General features: G+C 45.4%; 1 protein-coding gene across 8 annotated transcripts in view; it reads left to right on the forward strand.

Annotated features, from left to right (window-relative positions):
- Window positions 1-24782, forward strand: part of trioa (trio Rho guanine nucleotide exchange factor a) — a 107642-nt gene that overhangs the window by 73781 nt on the left and 9079 nt on the right. For 2 of the 8 annotated variants that reach the window (XM_080787607.1, XM_080787608.1), the window contains exons 24-53: window positions 553-675; window positions 1161-1355; window positions 1458-1573; window positions 3429-3495; window positions 3842-3951; window positions 4166-4235; window positions 4437-4526; window positions 5124-5216; window positions 5780-5891; window positions 6488-6678; window positions 6813-6914; window positions 8942-9084; window positions 9640-9739; window positions 10514-10757; window positions 11509-11616; window positions 12327-12523; window positions 13209-13379; window positions 17008-17103; window positions 17867-18015; window positions 18120-18186; window positions 18821-18924; window positions 19575-19644; window positions 19785-19874; window positions 20653-20745; window positions 21442-21492; window positions 21581-21658; window positions 21810-22001; window positions 22711-22891; window positions 23715-23984; window positions 24089-24678. In XM_080787607.1, coding sequence (XP_080643733.1) covers window positions 553-675; window positions 1161-1355; window positions 1458-1573; window positions 3429-3495; window positions 3842-3951; window positions 4166-4235; window positions 4437-4526; window positions 5124-5216; window positions 5780-5891; window positions 6488-6678; window positions 6813-6914; window positions 8942-9084; window positions 9640-9739; window positions 10514-10757; window positions 11509-11616; window positions 12327-12523; window positions 13209-13379; window positions 17008-17103; window positions 17867-18015; window positions 18120-18186; window positions 18821-18924; window positions 19575-19644; window positions 19785-19874; window positions 20653-20745; window positions 21442-21492; window positions 21581-21658; window positions 21810-22001; window positions 22711-22891; window positions 23715-23984; window positions 24089-24678 — 4263 coding nt within the window. The remainder of the gene's footprint in view (window positions 1-552; window positions 676-1160; window positions 1356-1457; window positions 1574-3428; window positions 3496-3841; window positions 3952-4165; window positions 4236-4436; window positions 4527-5123; window positions 5217-5779; window positions 5892-6487; window positions 6679-6812; window positions 6915-8941; window positions 9085-9639; window positions 9740-10513; window positions 10758-11508; window positions 11617-12326; window positions 12524-13208; window positions 13380-17007; window positions 17104-17866; window positions 18016-18119; window positions 18187-18820; window positions 18925-19574; window positions 19645-19784; window positions 19875-20652; window positions 20746-21441; window positions 21493-21580; window positions 21659-21809; window positions 22002-22710; window positions 22892-23714; window positions 23985-24088; window positions 24679-24782) is intronic. The other 6 variants (XM_080787611.1, XM_080787612.1, XM_080787610.1 and 3 more) reach the window with 5 other exon arrangements.

Below are 24782 nucleotides of genomic sequence, written 5' to 3' on the forward strand. Positions count from 1 at the left end.
TGTTTGTGTTTGCTTGCTGGAGCTATAATTAATGTATTTGCATTAAATGTCCACTCGCGCATCGAAGTAAAAAGCAAGATGGCTGCCGATTGCGAGCGGAGAGACGGTGAGAGTAGTGACGTGTGAGCCGGGGGCGGGCCTCTGACAACAGCATGAACACAGGGCAGTGTTGCCAGGTTTGCGAATTGTAAGCGAGTTGTAGTGTGTGCAAGTAGCCTGGTTAAAAGGCCTTGTTTCTGCCCGTGTTGGGGCAACAGAACATGTCGACCAGTTTCTGTCAACCGCTTTTGGTCAGGTGACCAACTCCACAAATGTTAAATTAGATACATACTATACTATACATATATACTATAAAGTGCTATGACTACATAAAATGCAATTCACATACATATACGTACACAATTGCTTAGTTATTATTTTGCTCATACCTACTACCACGCACTCCTGTTGTCTTTGTCCTGTTAATGCAAACGTCTTTGTGTGTGTGTGTGTGTGTGTGTGTGTGTGTGTGTGTGTGTGTGTGTGTGTGTGTCTGTGCGTGCGTGTGCTCAGGCCCTGGAGTGGATCCATGACACCGGGGAGTTCTACCTGTCCACACACACCTCCACCGGCTCCAGCATCCACCACACACAGGAGCTGCTCAAGGAGCACGAAGACTTCCACATCACAGCCAAGGTCGGTCCCAAACACACCCCCGCCACACATACGCACGCACGCACGCACGCACGCGCACACACACACACACACACACACACACACACACACACACACACACACACACACAGTCAACGATGCCAGTAACATGTAATGTGGTGATGATATGTTGAAACTAGCACTTTATGCCGGCACTTTATATCCTAGCACTTTTTCTGAATGTAGCCTTTCTTTTTTTTAATCTTTTATTCTATACCTGCACTAGATGCGCCAAGACCTCTTGTTTATGCTATGGTGTGTCATGTCTGTTGTTGTCCTGTATTGTCTGTATGTTTTAAACCACTACTCTTTCTGTAAACCTTATTGCCCTTCTGGGACATTAATAAAGACCTTGAACCTTGAACACACACACACACACACACACACACAGTAATTTATTAGCATTACTCTCTCCTTTCTGAACAAACCCTTTTCCCTCCCTCTCTCTCTTTCTCTCTCTCTCTCAGCAAACCAAAGAGCGCGTGAAGCTGCTGATTCAGCTGGCGGACGGCTTCTGCGACAAGGGCCACAGTCACGCCGTGGAGATCAAGAAGTGGGTGACGGCGGTGGACAAGCGCTACCGAGACTTCTCCCTGCGCATGGACAAGTACCGCTCCAGTCTGGAGAAGGCCCTGGGCATCTGCTCGGACTCCAACAAGGCTGTGAGTGTACTAGAGAGAGAGAGAGAGAGTGTGTGTGTTGTGTGTGTTTGTGTTCATTCCGTCGATGCAGAATACATTCTCTCGTGTCTGCGTCTCTCTCAGAGTAAGGACCTCCAGTTGGACATCATTCCGGCCACTGCCCCCGGGTCAGAGGTCAAGCTACGGGACGCCGCCCACGAACTCAACGAGGAGAAGCGCAAGTCGGCCCGCAGGAAGGAGTGCGTACAGTGCATTATACAGTATACTTCCTCACAGCTAAATGTTTCTTCAGCCTCGTCTGGATAAGGAAGGGCCCACTTCAAAATCTCTTCCAAGTGGGGTCTTTGCAGTTCGCCCACCTGACCACTTAACACCCCGAACGCCCCGGGGTGATTTCATCCATTAAATCATAGCGCCCAGCGATTTATAGCAGCGGAGCACATTTAGCGACGGACCGGATGCTATCCCGGATGTAGCTGAAGTAGCTTGATGTAGCCTCTCGATGCGATCGACAACAACGGGAGGTATGATTCATTCTAACGTGACTAGCGACGGGACCGCGACGGGGCGTCTTAACAAATAATCTTTTCTTAGAATTGGACGGAATGATTTTGATCAAGAGTTATTCACATTTTAAGATTATCGGTCTCGTCGGCTAAAATGGGGGGTAACATTTCCGATGCCTGTGGAGCGATGCGATCGGTTTTGATTGAACGAAGAACTCCGTCCTTGCCACTCAGGGTGTTAACTGGTGTGATGGATGCGCCGTGTGCATTTTCATTGGATAAGAGGAGTTTTATTAGTTAAGAGCAGTAACTAAATAAATGTTCGGGTGAACAGATTAAAGGTGCAATAGGTGTCACACTCACAGCATAAGGGTTCTCATTTCCCTGACTCGCATCTGTAAAGCAGCAATAATAGTAGGGCAACTATTTGGTTGCCTTACTCGTAGGATATTTGTACTGCCCCCCCCCTCCTGACGAGAGGGCTGCTATTCCTCATGCAGATCAGCTATTTCCGCTGTTTGTGAGGACGCACACACACGGCCGCGTTATTACGCGGCAGAGCCGCAGAGAAAATTGTCATTTTGAGCGTCGGCTTGGCACATTTTGTTGCCCCCCTCGGCGTGTCGCCCTACTCGCAGTGCGTATAGGTAGCGACGGCCCTGGATCTCCGTTTTGGAGGTGCTTGTGTCAGCATATAAGACTAGATCAACTGAACTAACGGCGCATGATGGACGCACTGTGGGCAGTGGAGACTGTCTCTTAATATTATATGTGAAACACAAATCATACACAACGGTTTCTTCATAATTCATGTCTGGTTTATGACCATGTTTTATGGCCCCCAAAGTCTTCCATTATTCATGGGTGTAAATGGAGGGAGCAGACAGGCTGTAAGGGAGCTACTGGCACGGACATGAATCACATCATGTCGTATGAGACGAGATGGCTATGACAATCTGTCCTATGCGTCATGGCCGCCACGTGTAGTTACGCGTGACGGAAATAGGCGATCGACAATTTTTTTCCATAAAAAAACAAAAACATCTAATAATGGCACGATGTAATTTAGATACAAATTTATATCCATAGCTATTGGAAAAAATAGCAGATCTACAAGCTCATAGCTCACGAGCTTGTAGGTCAGCTGTTTTTAAAAAAATGCGTTTTTAACTCAAATCTTTGCTTCCGGGCGCTCCCTGGAACAGCATATTTCCAGATGAGGGTCGCCGGCCAATTACATTTTTTTTTGGGGGGGTCCTTGATGTGAAAATGTTTGAGAACGACTGAACGACTGGGTTTTTCAGAAAGCTGTCGTGATTTAGAAGACATTTTGTAGAATTGATTACCTGGTATCCTGGCTATAGTTTCAATATATAGGTCACTATCTTTTGACCCGTGTATTGTTTAGTCCGATGCTAGATTCTTGGTTTATCTGGGATCCTAGTCTCTTGAGGCAGAGACACTGCCTCTCTGCATTTGATGTACCGTATGTGATTAACTTGCTTATTGTAATTCGGCTTGGATAAATCCGGGCGCCAGGTTGACAGTGGTTAAGTGTGTGTGTGTGTGTGTGTGTGTGTGTCTCTAGGTTCATCATGGCGGAGCTGATTCAGACGGAGAAAACCTACGTGCGTGACCTGCGGGAGTGCATGGACGTAAGTGCAGCCACATGGTAAAGTCTAGGGATGCAGTCTAGGGATTACTTTTCAAGACCGATACTAATAACCGATAATGTAATGATATTGATAATATATAGACAGTTAGACACATACATAAAAGAAAGGCATACTAGTGAGTAAAGGTAAATTTAACATAGCTTTCTTTGACGCAAATACAGTATATCATACCTCAACAGGCGCTCCTAGGCTGTAGAGCGATGCGATCGGTTAACTTCGTCTTTTGGATAAAACTTCGTCCTGGGCGCTGGGTGTTACTAACAGAAAGGACGGTGAACTTCGTCCTGGGCGATTGGGGTGTTAATAATGCAATCTTTCTCTATAGACGTACCTATGGGAGATGACCAGTGGCGTGGAGGAGATTCCTCCAGGGATCATCAACAAAGAGCACATCATCTTTGGAAACATGCAAGATCTCTTCGAGTTTCACCATAAGTAAGCCCTGCGACGTCTAACTGACGCGTGCCTAAAATAACTTTTCAGATTTTCAAGCCGTCTTAGCTTGATCTGTCATTTCTATATTTATTTTCTTATTTATTGTAAATGTCATCATGCTTTGTCTTTTCTAGCGAATTCAATTAATTCCAAAGAACGGTTTATTTCTGAAATAATTGCTGACCTTTTGATCATCCGTTCCTCTGTTCCTCAGCATCTTTCTGAAAGAGCTGGAGAAATATGAGCAGTTACCAGAGGACGTGGGGCATTGCTTTGTGACGTGGGTAAGTGTTGTTCACTAAAAAAGGTCCAATTTTGTTTTATTCCCCCCCCCCCCCCCACTCCAACTGTTTGTTTTTAGTTTTCTGTCTTAGGAAAAGAATAATTTACGGAATTATGGAGGCCTTTTTTTGTTATTTCCGCACGCTGTAAACCCATTAATTGTCACAGTGAGCCGATCGATAAGCCGTCTCTCCCCTCTGTAGGCTGACAAGTTCCAGATGTATGTGAACTACTGTAAGAACAAACCAGACTCCACCCAGCTCATCCTAGAGCATGCTGGACCCTACTTTGACGTGAGTAAATATTTTCATGTCGGGTACTTACTTGTACGTACAACTCTGAGATATATATTGCAGTGGACCTATGACAAGTTGGGCTCTGCCAATATAGAGCGTTGCAGTCCCGGCCCCCTCGAGAGACCCGGAAAATAAATCCCTGTTCATTTTCCTCATAGACTTTTCAGAAAGTATTTATTTAAAGACGTTTACGCGCGGACAAAGCCAACTCTTGTCGTGACAAATCATGACAACAAACAAAAAAATTCGGGCCAAACAAAGAATTAGAAAGTAGAAAAAACGGCAGGTTACAACACTTTTTTTGTTCTTTTTATTCTTTGTAATTATTTGTTTGGTCCAAAATATTGTGTGTGTTGTCATGATTTGTCACGACAAGAGTTGGCTTCGTACGACGCTTAAAAGGTCTTTAAATAAATACGTTTTGAAATGCATTGGGATTCATTTCCTGGGCCTGGCGTCGTCATGAAAGGGGGTGGGACTGCGACGCTCTATAGTGGCGACACTGAAGTGCGGGCCCGATGGCCCATGATGAAACATATAAATATATCATGTCTATGCTCACGGCACCGTGGGCGTCTTCATCCATGTTAACAGGAGATCCAACAGAGGCACCGACTGGCCAACTCCATTTCCTCGTATCTGATCAAGCCTGTGCAGAGAATCACCAAGTATCAGCTTCTACTCAAGGTAAACAACTTGTACAAGGACATGCACACACACACACACACACACACACACACACACACACACACACACACACACACACACACACACAGTCTGTTCGTCCTTGAGGGGGTTAAATGATAGCTAGGCACCAAATGGACCCTTATGGGACTGTAACTCAGAGAGTGTACCATTTGGTTCCATTTGTACACTCTCAGACCGAGTTAAATTAACATTGATTTTACAATATAAATAGGGGTCCCAGAGATAGAATGGGGGTCCGTAGGCTAATGCAGGTTAAACTGCAAAGGGACTCCTTGAAATAAAAATTGAGAATCAGTCACTGCTAGCCGTTAACATCTTCTCTTATGGGGGTCCCCTGGTATATCTTTTCAAACGGGGGGTCCACGGGCTAACGAGTGTCCATTTGGGGTTCGTTGACGTGAAAACTGTTTGAGAACCACTGCTCTGTGGACGTTATCCCCGTGGTTGGTGTTGTCATGGTTTCTGGCCGTGTGTGCGTGTTGTCATGGTTTCTGGTCGTGTGTGTGTGTTGTCATGGTTTCTGGTTGTGTGTGTGTGTGCAGGAGCTATTGACGTGCTGTGAGGAGGGCAAGGGAGAGATCAAGGACGGCCTGGAGGTGATGCTCAGCGTTCCCAAGAGAGCCAATGACGCCATGCATCTGTCCATGCTGGAAGGTGAGACACGCACACGCACACACACACACACACACACACACACACGCAGGCACGCATGCACACCCCCACCCTGAAGGAAAGTAACACTTTGGGTTGTTGTGATCTTCACAGATGTAACGTTTTGGTCAAAATCGTATCGTTTATGTCAAATCATTTCATTTCAAGGTTATAGATGTACTGTACGTACAATTTAATCCAGAGCGACTTACATAAAGCAAGAACAAAAAAGCATGGGAATACATCACATAAAAAGCATTTACCTACCTGACTCTACGTGTGTGACTCTACATACACACTTCCTCATGCAATCCTTCATAGGCTGTCTGCTCTGTCCACCTGTACATCAAAAGTGCCTACATCTTGGTTTCTTAGCGCAGAGCGCTGATGGAAGCATTCAAATTGGCATCAAGCAATAACTCTGTCCATATGTCTGTCGATGCTCCTCTGTGGTCCCACCTCTGCTTCTCTCTCTCCTCTTGGATATTGGAGCTTTTTTTTATTTATGACATTGATAAATAACTGAAGTGCGTCTAAAGCCGGTCTTGGGGTGTTTCTGTACCGGTTTTGTAAAATCACCCCTTCCCCATTGTCCCCAGGGTTCGACGAGAACATTGAAAAACAGGGCGAGCTGATTCTCCAGGAGTCCTTCCAAGTCTGGGACCCCAAGACTCTGATCCGCAAGGGCCGAGAGCGCCACCTCTTCCTCTTTGAGATGTCACTAGTCTTCAGCAAGGAGGTCAAAGACTCCAACGGCAGGAGCAAGTACATCTACAAGAGCAAACTCTTTGTGAGTCCTGAAAAGTCTCCTTCACTTTTACACAATATGTGTGATGCTTTAAGATACAATGAAATGATCATGAATGGCGTTGTTGATAAACTCATCTCATAACCGTGGATCCTCCTCTCCTCCTGTCCCTCCAGACGTCAGAGTTGGGGGTCACGGAGCACGTTGAGGGAGACCCCTGTAAGTTTGCTCTCTGGGTGGGACGCACGCCGACCTCGGACAACAAGATTGTGCTCAAGGTACGTTTCTTTTTTTAACACGTCTTAAAGCTTCCTTCTCAGCTTCCTTCTTTTTCTCCTCTTCCTGCTGTCACTTCTATAGGGGCTGCAAACTATCTATGATTTCCTTAGATATTATTCTACCGGGCCCCGATGTTATACTCGCTCCTTCAAATTGATGAATTCATTCAAATTGACTACAAAAATCAAAGATTATAATCAATCAAATTGATTTAGTTCCATTAGCTATTCCTGTTCACCTCTCTCGCTGTCCTCAAACGCTCGTGCTTGGCCTCTTGTTTTGAGTGCATGAAGCCAGCTTCCAAGATGGTGGTTAAGCTTTCCGTATCCACTGCTTCCTCCACCCACTCTGTTCTTCCTCCGCTGCCCTCTTATCTGCGTCCATCTCTTACATCTCTCTCGTTTCTGTCCGTCTGTCTGTTCTGGTCATCACCGACTGACCGCAGCTGTCTTTCTCTACTGCCCTCTGTCTGTCACCTGGTGTGCTTCAGCTGTGCTCTGTGTGTGTTAACACAGAGGTTGGCTGCTGTTTGCTGTGGATATGTTTGTATCTCTGATCTCTTTCTGTGGGCTAACATGCATCCACCAACACCGCTGCTGATCCATCCACTTCAACCCATTCAGGCCTGACGTCGAAATTAATTTAAAAAAAATCTAAATCATGACAATTTTCTGAAAGATTTGAGGCACATTTTAACTAATTTTTCAAAAAATAGCAAATAGAAAATAGCTCGTAGCGCGCCACTCGGTGGCACGCTACGAGCTTGTAGATCTAGCTAAATTATAACATAATGTATGTAACCACCAAAATCTGATCCACTCACAAGGAGGAACTCGTCATGCCAGGCTACCAAAACCCCACACCTACCACTAACAAAATCCACCCTGTAATTGTTTGACGAGTCTTCCACAAGCTGAAGAAAAGTTTTATTGTATTCATGTGGTGTCGTCGTCGTTAGAATTAATGTACTGTACACTATTTAAATCCCCATTCCAACCTTACATTTGGTTCATGGGGGTTTTTCTGTGTAAAACCAGCTACTGTCAGGCTGTCAGCCAATGGAAAAAGCATGTTGCCAAATGGCCAAATCCTATCATATCTTAATATCAGATCATTAGCCACAACTAACTACAGTATACATGTACATGTTGGTTTACCAAACTAACCACTAATAACAAGTAATGACGTGCTGTGTGCATTGTAAATGGATTCTGTCTTATTACTAACAGTATATGTTCATACTGTACGTGCACACGCATATAGCTCATCCATTACAATGTACTGCACGTCTTTGACTTGACCAAACTGTCATTGGGGGACTCTTGGTGTTGTCACGTCTGCCATGTCAAACCATTTCGTCACCGTGTAAGAATAATATTATGTAAACTTTTCAAAAGACCAATCCAGTGAAATTCTCTTATTCTATATTTTAACCAAAGCTAAGTCAGGGATGCAAACATGGAGCCATGGTGAGTACTTAATTTATCCCCTACACAGCAGTCTGGATGATCTTCATGTCCCATCACCTCCTACAGTGTGCCTGGATTCTGTGTTAAAATTATATTGAAGTTCCGTCCCGGCCGCCCGGACTTGTTTCTTTTTTTGCTACAAAAGTTGGATTTTAAGAGTGGTTTGACCATGTGAATGAAGTCGCTGCTTCCGGCTCCTCGCTCACAGAGCACGGAAGCAACGGATAAAGATGGTGGACATTATTTGGACTTATGAGTAGCTACATGACCCATCATTTCTAACAAAGTCCATCATTACGCTAAAGACTGGATAGGTGGAAGCAGTACAATGAATGCTTTCCACAGATCGACTTGTCACCGGTCCAAGTCTTTCACCGGTCAGAGCTCGGGTCGAGGTAGGAGGAGGAGCGGAGGTGAAGTGACTCCAGACTTCTGAAAAAAAAACACTGACAAACATTTTAAAAGTTCAAAAGCAAGGTCACTTCCAGAGGCCGATCTAACCTTTGACCCCTTGAACCCCCCCGTCCCCATCCCACTCACTCGTTGGCCAATGGCAGGCGTCGAGCATCGAGAACAAACAGGACTGGATCAAGCACATCAGGGAGGTGATCCAGGAGAGGACCATCCACCTGAGAGGAGCCCTCAAGGAGCCCATTCACATTCCCAAGGCCACCACCGCCAAGCACCACAAGGGCCGCAGGTACGCCTGTATATACAGTACAGTACTCTATACAGTACATATATATACAGTACAGCTGAGGTTCCACTCTGTGAAGTCTCTATACAGTACATATATACACAGTACAGCTGAGGTTCCACTCTGTGAAGTCTCCTGCATGGAAAATCAATCATCTACTGGCCATTCTATAGACCAGTGGTTCCCAAAATATTGGGATCTTCGAAGGGTCCAATTGGAGGGTCCAATGGAGTTAAGAGGTTTTGTCTAAAACACTTTTTACTACTTTTCATTGGTTCAATATTTTCGAAACGACACACAGACGTAAAGAGTGTTCAATAGCACTGATTTATGCCAAAAATATATATATATAAGTAGGTATGTTTGTTTTACTTGATGAGAGCAACTTGGGTATCCATTTTACCATCAGGGATCGATAAAGCATTTCTATTCTATTACACGTGCACTGGCAGCCACTATCAAGCACACACACACACACACACACACACACACACACACACACACACACTGTGCTCACTCACAACATTAACACACTGTGTGCGTTACCTATTCCTGCAGGGATGGAGAGGATCTGGACAGTCAGGGTGACGGCAGCAGTCAGCCAGACACCATCTCCCTGGCCTCCCGCACCTCACAGAACACACTGGACAGTGACAAGGTGAGAACACACACCTCACCAGGGTGAGAGCGTATGTATACTCTATACTGCAAACTGGCTACAGGTAAGATGTCCCGTGTGCTTCTTTTAACCGTTTAGCTGCTTAGGTGTCCACAGAATGTTTTAATTGTTTTTATTCTTATTTTTCTTTTTAAATACTTCTGCTTGTAGCACTTAGAGATTTGTTTCAAATGCAAAGTGCGTTATATATCAAATGTATTATTATTATTATTATTATTATTATCTAACACATCTACTACATTTATTTGCCAATGTTTTGCTATTGAATTTTAATGTACCTTACTTTATTTTTTGGTTCAAACACGGATGTCTGTCTTCAAACTACACGAGAAAGAAAAATGTAATGTTTAGTATTTATATAGTACATTATGCAAATATATATGATGATTGCAAGTCCCTCAAAATGTTTATACATTTATCTCCCCATCCAGCCTTTTAGCCCATTAAAACCCATGTCATTTTTTATTTTAGCTACATATACTGTATAGCAACGTACAATTTCATAAAAATAGCAGATAAACAAGCTCACAGTGCGTCACGCTATTTATATATACCTTTTTGAAAAATGCTGAATCACTTTGAATTCTTTAACGCAAATCTTCCATTCTGTGGTCCCTGGCACAAACATATTTCAATTTGAGGATCCTTGGCACTAAAAAGTTTGAGAGAACTATCGAAATGGGTTAACATTCAAGTCCTTACTTCCCCACAGCAGGCTGATTAATGCTCTCTCTCTCTCTCTCTCTCTCACAGCTGTCGGGCGGCTGTGAGCTGACGGTGGTCATCCATGACTTCATGGCGGGCAACAGCAACGAGCTGACGGTGCGCCGTGGCCAGACGGTGGAGGTGCTGGAGCGCTGCCACGACAAGCCCGACTGGTGCCTGGTCCGCACCACGGACCGCTCGCCGGCCCACGAGGGCCTGGTGCCCTGCGCCATGCTCTGCATCGCCCACTCTCGCTCGTCTATGGAGATGGAGGGCATCTTCAACCATAAAGGTAGGGACGGGATCACTGGGGTGACTTGTAGATTCAGGTTTAGGTTTATTTATTTAGCACATAGTATAAAAAATAGACAATACATATCAAAGAACAAAAATACAAGGAAAGGAAGAAGCCAGCTGGCTTTTTGGAATCCTTTCCTGTATGGAAGAGGTCATTGATCAAGCAGATTAAAAGTTAATTAAGAACAATACAAAAGACTACAAGTTGGCAAAGGGAGCAGCTGTGCAATAAAGAAATAAAAGCACAGAGACTGCACAAAAAGGGGAAATACACAATACAACAACAAACATACAAAAGAAAATATAACAATAATTTTAGAAAACAATCGATTCGATCCCTATTTTGGTCGTGCAAAGTTTTCAAGGTGAAAAGTTTCAAAACATGCCCCTTAGATAGCACTTTTGTAGACTTGGATAGTATTTTATACAGACTTATAGCATGTAATGTAGACGGCACTAGAATTGCATTGTATGTACAGTAGTCATAGCACTTAGTATATATGTATACCGGTTAGTGTAGTATAGTATATAGTTTCATTATATAGACATTCCACTGTTACGTGCTTAGCTTACGCATGTTTCATGAATACTACTTTTTATGTATGTGTTTTTATGTATTGCCATGCTTTTTTGTTCTTGCCTAATGTAAATCGCTCTGCATTAAGAGCATCTGCTAAATGACAATTTGTACTGTAAAGTGACCTTCCATCTGTCCTGCTCTCTAAATGTCGCCGTCTCTCTGGCAGACACGCTGTCGGTGTGCAGCAATGACTCCATCCTGCCAGGGTCTTCGGCCACGCTGCAGCCGGGCCATGGCATGGGATCACACACCTCGCCTGGACCCAAACGACCAGGTGGGTGCACTAGTCTGTATAGCCCTGTGTTCCCTTAAGCCATTTTGGACTGTGGTCGATTAAAGTAAAAGTCTTCTAAATCCAAAAAAAATTCTGAAAAACCCATGTCAGTGGTGCTCAACCTTTTTCAAGGACCCCCAGCATTATCTCTATTGGGCCACGGACCCCCATCTCAAAATATGTAGTTCCAGGGACCCCACAGAAGCAAATATTTTAGTTAAAAATGTTCTGAAATATATATTCAATGATTATTGGGGGGGGGGGGGGGGGGTCCTCAAGGAGTTACGGGTCTGTAGCTCAGAGAGTGTACCCTTACAGGTCTATTTGGTTCGATTGTTTGCACAACCAGTGTAATTTGGGATTCCCAGAAATGGTAAATGGTATCAGATAGGACATTAATCAACTAGTCGACGAGTAAATCCACTAGTCGACCTTGTTGGTACTACTTGACTTTTTTACATAATAGGTAGTTAAACAACTAGTCGACTAGTAAACTAGTCAACTAGTAAAAATGAAGTGAATGCCCTAGTATCAAATGGACGTCTGTGTCCTAATGCTCATCAAACTCGGAGTCCTTGAAATTAAAAGGTTTTAGAAGGGAAACCCAGTGTACGACTCAGAGTTTAGCACTAACAAAGGTGGGTTTTTTCTCCTCGTCTCGTTACCATAATATGGTAACGAGACGAGGAGAAAAAACCCCTATATTATAGGCAACACCTTACGCAAGTGGCTGACCAGTCCGGTGCGGCGGCTCAGCAGTGGCAAGGCGGACGGCCACGTGAAGAAGCTGGCTCACAAGCACAAGAAGAGCCGCGACGTGAGGAAGAGCGGCGACGCCGTGACGCTGGGCTCCCAGAAGGACTCGGACGACAGCGCCGCCACGCCGCAGGACGAGACCGTGGAGGAGGTGGGTTACAGCAGAACAAACAGGAGCCCGGCCCAGTAGTCAACTCTGAGTGGCGCCACACAAAGCCACGGGTGAACCCATGGGGTGAACATGCACTGTATGTTCGGAACTCGGACACTACTATAACCCTATAACCCCAAACCTAACGGCAAGCACGACGCAACGCACGTCGGACCAAAGCAAACGTTACAGCTCAGTGGTGGTTTCACCCAACACCACAAGACGTCACAGCTTGTAGATAGCCACTTTCAGTCTTCCAGAAAACCCTAAATTATCTCAGATGTTTCATAACCGCAATCGTGAAATGTCTTCAACTGATTAGCTGTATAGCGAAATTTTTCAGTCGTGATTTTATTTAGCTTTAATCCAAGGACGTCCACAAAAAGCTGTCGCCAAACAATTAACAAAATGAGCCTGAATAAAGCTTGTTTTGATAAAAAAATGCAATCTGGCAAAAACAATTCGGAGATACATTGATTTTAATAGGAGACCTGCAGCATGCAGGCAAGTCCCAAAAAATATTATAGACAAATCCATGGAGTGCTTAATGGTACACCTCAGTAATGGTACCCCTCTGTGGATTCGGAAGGACTTACTCTCTGTGACTTAAACACACACACACACACACACACACAGCATTGTCTCCGCACACTACCGCAACTGACCTCCCATCTCCTCGTTGCAGAGGGTCCGTAACGAGGGGCTGTCGAGCGGCACCTTGTCCAAATCCAGCTCGTCGGGCATGCAGAGCTGTGGTGAGGAGGAGGGCGAGGAAGGCGCCGACTCCGTGCCACTGCCTCCACCCATGGCTATCCAGCAGCACAGCCTTCTACAGCCTGACTCCCAGGATGACAAGGTGAGGCAGGGGCAAACGGGACCGTCAGGTCAGCGTCGTACAGGTTATAGGCACGGAGGAAGCGGGGGGAGGGCTGGAGACCGACGGACAAATGAGACTGATTCATACTTTGTCGTCTCGGAGGTGTCTCCCACCGAAAATAGCCAATCTATGCCTTAAATATTGCCTATTTTTGGGGGTGCATAAATTGGAGTCAGAATGACAGACAAATGAGGAGCAAGGCAGAAAGGTGGGGTGAGTTATTCACACGGCAGCCACCCTCACGGTAGAGGTCTTCACGGGGACCACCCGAACCAAAGGCCCGAGATAATAGCTGAGTCCTGTACAGGACATCGGCTCCATGTTGTTGTGTTATAGTCTTATTATAATCAGAGCGGATGTAACCGTTAGGCTGTAGTATGAACATTTGTTTTGAAAAGGGGTCCCTTTCAATTATCACTGTCATCTACTGGTACTAGAATAGCATTTTTAATAGCAATTTATAATTCTATGTTTACCTGGTTTCCTCTCCGACAAAGAACCGTCTGTTCTGTAGTATCTTGGAACCAATAATGTTGGAATGAATTTCACGGTTGGGTCATTTTGGACCCGTGAATACCTCTACCCCTTGGGTTTCCCACCCCTCTGGAGTATGACATACGAGCAAAATGGCTGCCATGTGAATAATGGTATGTGCGCTCAGATAAGTAACACTAAGCTGGCCACAAGATTAACCGTGATTTGGCAATGGGTTTGGGTAGGATAAATGACACAGATACTGTGTGGTTGAATATACACAATCTTATTCAGTTGTGATTTGTTAGCAGGGGAAGAAATGCCGGTTCAGGTGGAATAGACCTTCCGAGTAAAACCTTAAAATGTATGTGCATATGCATATTGCTCTGCAATAATATGCATATGCAGATAACATCATTCCTTCTGCAGTTCAGTTGCTTTTGCAGTTATGTTTTTTTATGTTTCCCAACTAACTGTTCTATAGATTACATTTCTGCTCATTTCAGCCTTATTCTTTCGCTTTTGCCAAAAACTGATGTGTTTGACTCTGTTTTTGAGTGACTTGCAGTTCCATGTTATGCATAGCAGATTGCATCGTACCGTGCCCATGGACTTTTGTATCCTGGTTCTCCTCGGCAAAATCACGAGTGTTTAATTAATTTTATTAATTGAACACTCTGGAGTTTGCTCTGATGGAGAACGAATTAGCTTCAGGTGGTCCTAGGTCTGGTTGTCTTTGCCCCTAAAGACAGAAACACCTCTGACACTAATTTCTGTTTCTCTTTGTTTTTGTTTCCTGGTCGTATCGTTTGCTGTTTGCCATGTTGTAGCATTACCTTGATTTATGTCCTGTCTTTGCTTTGTCTCAGTTTCCATACCTTTCCATCTGAAGTTCCCCATTCTCCCCCTTCTGTCTTCTCCCGCAGTCGATTCTTCAAGCTCTCTCCTTCTTTTCCCCCGTTCTCAGCAGCACTTTTCAGCTTTAGTTGCTGATTTCAAAATGCCTTTTTTTAAATTTGCGTTTGGATTCCATGAAATTTGATCAAAGGCTTCAGATGTAGAACTCTTCCTATAAGCTCACTGTAGCTTTTTTTCTAACTGTTTCCTTTTTCTATCTTCTAAGCTTTTAATCCCCTAAATTAACTTTTTCTTTGCCACACATAAACAAAAAGAAAAAAGGGAACATCTTGAATGCAGAATGTCCTGCCTCCATTTTTTTTCTCAGTTCTTTTTTTTGCATTGGTTCCTTCAACACAACCTTTAAAAGGACAGTCACGTGTGTTGCGTCACGTCACGGGAAGCTGCTGTGAAAGAGAGTATGTGTTTTGGCAGCCAACTCTGAACCAATGAGCCGTCCAACATGTATTGAAACACGGTTGTTTTGGTTCATTCCTATAGACTCTGATCCAAGAGGCTGCTTTGGTCTCCTTTCCAGTTACTGTTGAGATTATCATCCCTTTGCTTGCTGTAGTTTTAAACAGCACAGTATTCTGTACCCCTGCGGGAGGTCGGCACACATGTCCACTGCTTTCTCTTCACCAGTTTATGGAAGGGTTTGGATGAACATAGACATTGATCGACAGCCAGATGTTTGGATATTGAACCCTATGGGTTATCGAACGGCCCCCGCATGGTCAAATTAATTACAGAGGTGGAGTCACGTCACCCCCCCTCCCCCCTACCCCCACCCTCCTCCCCCTGCCCCAGATGAAATGATGACTCACTCAATGAGCCCCGTCCCTCTTCATCCCTACGTTTCCCAACACACCCCTCCCCCCCCCCCTCCCTTCACCACCCGCCCCTCACCCGTCCTCACCCCCCGACCCCCCCACCCACCCTCTGTGCGTTTAAACTTCATTACCCATGCGAGTAATTGGCATCTTAACGCTGGCGAGGGCCAGAAGGGCACATACAGACAGCCTCACCCAGAAAACCTACAGTAGTTGGGGGAAAGTCTTGAAGCGCAGCACAGCAAGGGTGAGAGCCTCCTGAAATATACCTCTTTCACTATCTCTGTTTTACATTCTCTTTCCAAAGGTCCATCCATCCTTCACTGGAACAAAAAAAAAAAAATATATATAGTAAATGAAACGTTTCATTTAAACTTCATTGCTTACTTTGGAACTCTCTCTGACTTTGAACCATTTTTTTCCTTCACTTTTCCACTTCATGTTTTTGTCTTTTTCCACTGACATTATTCTATATTCCATTAAAACCCATTTTGGGCGGGAACCCCTTTTGGTGTTATGCTGTACTTTAGCTATTGAAAAATAGCAGATCTACAAGCTCATAGTCATAGCGCGCCACCGAGTGGCGCGCTACAAGCTTGTAGGTCTGCTATTTTTGAAAAATCGAAACATAGCTTTTTCAGAAAACTGTCAGGATGTAGAAGACATTTTTAGAATCTGAATCTCAGGTCAAAATGGGTTAACCCACACTCCTATCGACTTTCCTTTGAAGACTTATTGTCTAGCATCGATTTGTCATTGGCAAGAAACTCTTGGAGTCTCTTTTTCAGGTTTAAACGTCACTACAGAATGGTACAAAATCTGTAACACCTTTGTTAGTAATGCCATTGGACGTTTAAGCTTTCCACACACACACATTCTAACCCAGTAGGTTACAATCAAAATTCACTTTGACCAACAATGTTAGTAATATTAATACCATTGGGCTATAATTTCATCAGTTTCAGGTTCAGAACTCAGATTGTAATGATAAATAGCGTGTCATAGGCCATTAAATAAAGTTTAGAGATGTAGTTTTATATCCCAGACTTTGCTTTTACACTATCTAATGGTGACAGAGACTTTCTGAAAACTGTTCAGCGTACGTCATGCAGGATATCGCCTGTCAAAGATTGGCTTAACCACTTTAAACCCAAAAATATATATATACTATTTTAAAATCTTTATAGAAAATGTGTGCAAGCTTTGTGAGCTTGAAGATCAGAAAACATTTTCAAAAGAAGTTTAGATTATTATTTTTTTACGATGGCCTAAAATAGAACCACCAGGGTTGAAGTGGTTAAACACAATATACATCTGGTGTAGGTTGCATGCTTGCTTGCGTGAGACTCTTCATTTCTAATACGTCTTCCTCTCTCCTTCGCTTTCCTGCGTTTACCACCCAGACGTCCTCGCGTCTTTCCGTCCGTCCTTCCAGTTCCGAGACGCCCAGTGCGGCGGAGCTGGTGAGCGCCATTGAGGAGCTGGTGAAGAGCAAGATGGTAAACACATTTGGGTTGTTAGTGTTACGGCGGGGCCATTTTGTACAGTATGTCCCCCTCGGTGCACAATTTGGTTTGATAGTTTTTTGCGGCCTGTGTCCTGTAGAAATGCCCTGAGCCTGTCATTAGTTGGATCCCTCAATGATCGAAGATCGCCATAATGCCAAGTACCGTATAAGACATGAAGTGGCTCGTGCGAGTAAAGCCCGTTATGTTTTTTGGCTTTTGCGAGTAAAGCTTTTTTTTTAAATAATTATCACGGTATGCCTCTCCTGAAATGTGTGTGCACGCACGCACACACACACACACACACACACACACACACACACACACACACACACACACACACTCTCTGTAGGTGTAGGTCATTATGCAGTGTATTGAATGTTCATATTTCACGCTGTTGTTTATGGTACATTTATATACATTGACAGACTTGCATATACATTGAGGTAAACTCATATTTATACCTGTTGATAGCTCATGCAAATCCCAGGCGGTCCCAAGTGTGGAGGGCCAAGCGAGGTCCCTAAATCTCTTTTTTCTCTTTTGGTACTTTTATTACCTATCCCCTGTACTTTACTACCTGATTTATTCTTATTCTACCTTTTTTTTCTCCTGTATCTATTCTGTTGTTTCATACAGCGGTATTCTGCCATGACAACTGCATTTCCCTCATGGGATCAATACAGGTCTATTGATCTACACACACACACACACAAACATTAACTCTTTGATCTTCCTCCTCCATACACACACACAGGCCCTGGAGGACCGGCCCAGCACTCTGTCGGTGGAGCAAGGCGACAGCAGCTCTCCTTCCTTCAACCCCTCCGACACCTCGCTCCTCTCCTCCTCCTCCCCCGTCGACGAGATGGACGAACGGAAGACCGCCGTCCTCAAGAAGCGACAGTAATGCACCTCCCTCTGTCACAGAAAACGTCACATTTTGGTTTGTGTGTGTGTGTTTTAAACATGATTCTGACTTGGCCACGTGTGTTCTTGTTGCTGTATAGTTACATACTGCTGGAGCTGGTGGAGTCTGAGAGAGCATATGTGAGGGATCTGGGCCTGGTGGTGGAGGTGAGTGTGTGTCTGTCTTTGACTTTAACCCATTTAGGCCTGACGGTTCTAAATATTTCATGTCAAAGGACCCCCAAAATTATTTGTAAAATGTAATTGGCCACCGGACCCCCATTTGAAAATATGTAGTTCCAGGGACAAAGATTTGAGTTAAAAACGTTGGCTCTGAAAGAATATATATTCAAAGATTTGCGCCACATTTTCACGATTTTTCAAAAATAGCAGACCCAAGCTCGTGGCGCGCTATGAGCTTGTAGATCTGCTATTTTTCAATAGCTAAAGCATAACGTAATGCTAACACCAAAAGGGATTCCGGCCCAAAATGGGTTAAGTGGTATATATCTGTCTGGCCACTATATTGGCCTTGATATTTTTTACTTTTTGGACGGCCTCTGTATCCGCAATTATGCCAGCCGATGTGTCCAAAAGTTTAACCTTTTTTAAAAGGTTTCAAAAATACCCGATCTACAAGCTCAAATTGCATCGCATTTGAAGTTAAGTTGTTCTCAAACAGAAACTAATAATTCAATCTTAAAGTTTCTCAAATTGATTTAAAGATGTTTTCTTTTACAACAATATCGGCAAAAACATCAGTAATCGCTGGTCTGAGACTCTCCAAAAATCCAATTCCCAGGGCTACATGTGCCGAATGAAGGAGGAAGGGGTCCCCGACGACATGAAGGGGAAAGACAAGATCGTCTTTGGCAACATCCATCAAATCTTTGACTGGCATAAAGAGTAAGTAGCCACACACCCCATTAAGATTTTAAGATTTTAATGTATCTTTTTAAAATTCGAAATGGGTTAGCACCCTCATCCCTTGCAGACTTTATTTCAAATTACAACCCACTCAGGGCTTTGAGGTCGGCCGACCAGCTCAAATTATATGTGATAGTAGTGACCAACAAAAAATCCAAGGGTGATCGAGCCCCCCGGGCTCTGGAACAACTTTTAAATCTTTGCTTAAAACCCACTTCTTCTCCCTGGCTTTTAACGACAGTTGAAGTAGCCCCCTTCACTAGTGCAATAGTCTGCTTTGTTTGCTCCATTGTAGTCTCTCAAGACAGACTGTTGCCAGGGGAGGCGCTGTTTTCCCGAATATTTGACGATGGGATTCTCAGATTGGCTCCACTGTAATATATTATATATATTGTATATTTTTGCTTTCATTTCTTCTAAATGCCTGTTTGTTTTCATGTTTTAAATGCCTGTTTATATTGTATTGTTTTTGTCTCTGAACCTGTACAGCACTTTGGTTGACCTGGTCATGTAAAATGTGATACATAAATAAAGTGTAGTTGAGTTGAGTTGAGACACGGTGAGAATAGGTGTTGTCAGTGCCACTCCGTTGCTAACCAGCACACGTGTGTCTGTCTGTCTTGGAACAGTTTCTTCCTGCCCGAGTGTGAGAAGTGTCTGGAGGATCCTGAGAGACTAGGGCAGCTCTTTGTAAAACAGGTTTGTGGAACCGTTTTCCCCCCAATCTATGGGGTTCTTCCGTTCTGTGTTTCCGTTTGTATTATGATTACATGTTACTGCAAGTCTGAAACCTGTGTGTGTGTGTGTGTGTGTGTGTGTGTTGTGTGTCTTGTCCTCAGGAGCGGAGGTTAAACATGTACGTTGTGTACTGCCAGAACAAGCCTAAGTCGGAGCACATTGCCTCGGAGTACATCGACACCTACTTCGAGGTACTACTTTGAGCTACAGAAGATTCTTTGATCTCAGTTAGGAAATCAATGAAGATATAGTAGGATAACCCAGTGTTTCAGGACCCCATTTCTTTACCACCCGCAAGTAGAATATCCCTTTGTTTTGTTCCGTTATATATTCAAAAGAACAAACAAAAAAATCACACTCGCGTAAAGTCAATCATCTCATTCCGGCCAATCAGAATGTGCGTCCTCACCTTCATCTTCAATGTTTTCACAAACGCTCAAAGCTGGCCATTCATTGTCAACGGCATTTAGGCGTGCCACCGAGCTTGTAGATCTGCTATTTTTCAATAGCTAAATTATTACATAATGCTTAGTTAAAACCCAAAATGGGTTAATGTTTGTGTTGTTGTGACTAATGCTCAAAACTGTCCATTCACTATCAATGGCATTCAATGTTTGTGTTTCAACGCTGGACATTGGAGGAAAGAAATCACATGTTTTCATGAATTAAAAAATAATAATTTAGTTGAATACATATGCCACTCTATGAATGTCAAAGAACTTTTAATAAGTAGTGAAAATACCGGATCTACAAGCTCACGCGCTGTGAGCTTTGTAGGTTGGCTATTTTCACTAGTTTGGATCCTGGGGAGAGACAAATGTCTGACTTGGGTCTCGGGCTAAAATGGGGAATGGCAACCACCATGCACTGGTGGGGCAACCACCATGCACTGGTGGGGGTACAACCACCATGGCATGCACTGGTGGGGGTACAAGAGTTGTGAAATGTGTTGCTTTGACCCATGTGTAGGACCTGAAGCAACGTCTGGGTTACCGGTTGCAGATCACTGACCTGCTCGCCAGGCCCGTGTCCAGGATCATGAAGTACCATCTACTGCTCAAGGTGGGGCTTCTATGGCAGGCCAGGGGCCACCAGACCACACACACCACCCATGCCTTTAACTGGGGCTGAGATTGCGCCCGGCAGTTGGTGAAAACTACAGTTCTCAACAGGCCTGAAAATGAAGGCCTGGGCCGCCTGGCCCTACCTGGGCCCTCATCAAACCCTGTACACTCAAGAGAATGTCCCCAATACCACCCTTTGATCTCCATATACTGTATAGAGCTGACCTGTTCTCATCAAACCCTGTACACTCAAGACATGCTCCTTATATGGCCAGTACAGAATAAATTCCATGTTGATCCGACCCCCCCCATGCCAAAGCGCCAGCGCTCGCCCGGCAGTCTGCCGTCCAGGAGGCGGATGTGTGCACGCAACCTCGCCCTTTATCTCGCCGAGGTTGCTTCTCGCCCCCAGGCGTCTTACTGGTAATAAGTAATCTCAGCCCCAGTGAAGGCAGTGGTCCTTTCGGGTGAATTAATGATGAATTTATTTATTTGATGAAGAAAAGAGCACATCAGCACTCAACAGATAGCAGACACAATATCACCAAGGATTAAAAAACGCAATAAAGCCCTGAGGCTTATTTCCATTGTGGGTCCTCTGATTGACACAGATTTTACATCAATGCTGTATAAAAGCCTATTATTGTATTTGAACACTGTAGCTGTCAGAGCTTTAATCTTTTTTTTTTTTTAGGCATTCCTCAAGCAGTCCCAAAAGGCTGGACTAGATACAGCGGAACTGGAGGTGAGCTAAGAGTGCCATCCGCTACGAAAAGGCGATGTGCTTTTTGCCCGCTCGCATTAACTTTGTGCTTATCTTTGACCGTTTACAGAAAGCGGTGGAAGTCATGTCCATAGTGCCAAAAAGATGCAATGACATGATGAACGTTGGCAGACTACAAGGATTTGATGTAAGATATTCCACTGTATTCTCTTAACTCACTGGTTCTCAATGTCGGGTCCAGGGACCACCAAGTGGTCCAAATAGACCCTTAAATGTCTGTAACTAACGTGTCTATGGTCGGTCTCATTCCCTGCTCCTCCCCTCGGCGCCCCCTATAGGGGAAGCTGGTGGCTCAGGGTCGCCTGCTGCTGCAGGACACCTTCCTGGTGGCCGACCCGGAGGGAGGTCTTACGGGCCGCATGAAGGAGAGGAGGGTCTTCCTCTTTGAGCAGCTGGTGATCTTCAGCGAGCCCCTGGACAAGAAGAGGGGCTTCTCCATGCCCGGCTTCCTCTACAAGGACAGCATCAAGGTAACTGTCCTATGAGGCTTCAGAAATGGCCGCCAGTGTCCATGTGCCGTGTGAAGATTCCCGGAGCATTGTGCCGGCTCGGTATGCGAGGGGCGAATGGGTATCCATCTGTCTCAAACCGGTTTACTGCGAGTCTTATTGATTGCCGGAAATAGTGGGTCGGCACTGTGTGAACTTGCGATAGGCTATTTGCGCCGTGCAATTTTTGCCGTACGACATATATATATATATATATATATATATATATGGTTTAATAATTTGCACGCTCGTTTTAAGGTCTTTTTTACTTGAGAGAACAGAGCTCACGGGTGCCATTCAAACCATCGGGAGTTTTTACATCTCATAGACGAGGATATGATATGATATGATTTAGTACTTTATTGTCAGTTCGCACTGAAATTTGTCTTGCCGCCCAGCAGCCTTGTATGCAACACATATACACACATTTGAAATGACACAAAAACAGAAATAAAACACAGTTACATACAGATATATAAGTCCTGGCCAAAAACCTGATTAAGCCTCAAAGTCGACTGACGGACAAAAGACTTCTTCAGCCTGACCCTTATTGTATTGTATAGCTGGAACACCATATCTCCAATTCCTGAAGGCAGCAACCTATACTCTTCCATACATAAAACATGGCTAGTATTATATCATGGTCTATGTCGGTGTAGCAGCAGCTGGGTTCTTTCTCTGTGCCGTATAGGTGAGCTGTCTGGGCCTGGAGGAGAACGTGGAGGGTGACCCCTGTAAGTTCCTGCTGACCTCCAGGGTGTCCAACAGCAGCGTGGAGTCCTTCGTGCTCCACTCGTCCCACCCGGGCGTCCGCCAGGTCTGGATGCTTCAGATCGGCCAGATACTGGAGGGCCAGCGCAACTTCCTCAACGGTAGGTAGTACGCACCAGTGTTGTTTTTGGCAGCAAAATTTGATTTTAGTTTTTTTTTTAGTCATAGTCCCTTGAATAGTTTTCATTTAGTTTCAGTCACATATTAGTCACCTGGAATATTTTAGTGTGAGTCTAGTTTTAGTCGACTAAATCTATCGGTTGATTTAGTCGACTAAAATGTGTTTTGGCGGGCCTTGATGCCGTCGTAATGACGGCTTGCTGAAAATAGCCGATCTAGATCAGCTATTTTCAGCATGCAACCAAGTGTAAAATGACTGGATCTCTTGTCCACTAGTCCCTTCCTAACATTTTAGTCTGGTTTTTATTTGTTGACGAAATCGTCAGTGTATTTAGTCTTAGTTGTAGTCATCATAGCTTAGTTTTCATGTAGTTTCCATTTATTTTTCAGTCAGTGAAAAAAGGTAGTCGAACGAACATTTTTCGTCTTCGATCTACAAGCTTGTAGGTCTGCTATTTTTTTTTTTATCGTGAAAATGTGGCCCAAATGTTTGGATATATTCTTTCAGAGCGTTTTTAACTCAAATCTTTGCCTCTGCGGGGAGGTCCATGGAACCTTCACAAGAAAATGTTTGAGAACGACTGACATTTTTTTCAGAAAACTGTCGAGATTTAGAAGGCATTTGTGGAATCGTCCTCGGGTCATAATGGGTTACGGTAATCTGTAATCGGTAGTCTAGGTATAGGATTCCAAAATGGGGATTGGCATCAGACCTACAAATCTGGCATCAGTCTGACTTTATTTTAGAACAATAACAAGGCTTTGTCACACAATGGAAACGTCACCGCCGTTGTGTTTATACAGCTCTGACCTCCCCCATAGAATACCAGAGGAACCACATAGGGGCGAGCAGCGGGCCGTGCATACCCGCTGTGGGAGCTCCGCTGGTGGCCGTCGGGCCGGCCGTAACCGCCGGATGCGGGGGCGGCGTCTCCCAGGGGAGCGCCGTCCCCGCTTCATGCCCCCAGGGGGGCTCCCGCCGGCCGTCCAGGATCCCCCAGCCTTCCCGCCTGCCCCAGCCCCTACAACGCCATCACCCCGGGGCCGACGCAGACGGCCCCAACAAGATGACAGGTAAGGGAGCCCCCGTCCGTCCGTCGCTGCTGCACTTTGTCCCATTTTGACGTGTTCATGTCGTAAAAGAAGGAGATTTGAGGTTTTGCTTGCTTCTGATCCAGGTGGGTCCCCCCGTCCTGTCCCTTCTGATCCAGGTGGGTCCCCCCGTCCTGTCCCTTCTGATCCAGGTGGGTCCCCCCGTCCCGCCCCTCCTCCCTCGCTCCCTCCCGGGGGCGGTAGTCCCCAGGGCAAGCGCCCCCCGCAGAGCGCAGAAGACCAAGCACAGACCCACCCGCCGGCCACCGCCGTAGCCCCTATTCCCCGCGCCACGGTGGGACCCCTGCCCACCACCCCCAACAACTCCAAACCTCGGCCGGGCGCCATCTCCCCCCTGGCCCCCCCTCTGGCCACCCCTGCCTTTGGCAAGGACGCCCTGCCCCCTCCCCCCCCCAGCCCCGGCCAGAGGTCGTCCGGATCGGGGTTCTGGAGCTCCATGCCGGGGTCTCCGGCCAGCCGGCCGGGCTCGTTCACCTTCCCGGGGGAGGCGGGGGAGAGCCCGGTGCGTCAGCCGAACCAGAGCCAGACGCCGGGCCCCGGGTCCGGCGGTCAAAGCCAAACCCACAGACACTCCACGCACAGCAAGGAGGCAGACCGGATGAGCACATGCTCCTCAGCCAGTGAGCAGTCCATCCAGTCTACCCAGAGCAACGGGGTAAGAAAACTACCCGCTGGCCAGGTTTGCCTGCGGCCTCGTGGTGGCCATGCTCACTAACCCGGCGGACCACTGGAGCAGCAAGGCGTCTTTCCCCCCCCGCC

This window comes from Protomyctophum bolini (genome assembly GCF_963924005.1).
Source record: "Protomyctophum bolini genome assembly, chromosome: 17".
Classification (NCBI taxonomy): domain Eukaryota; kingdom Metazoa; phylum Chordata; class Actinopteri; order Myctophiformes; family Myctophidae; genus Protomyctophum; species Protomyctophum bolini.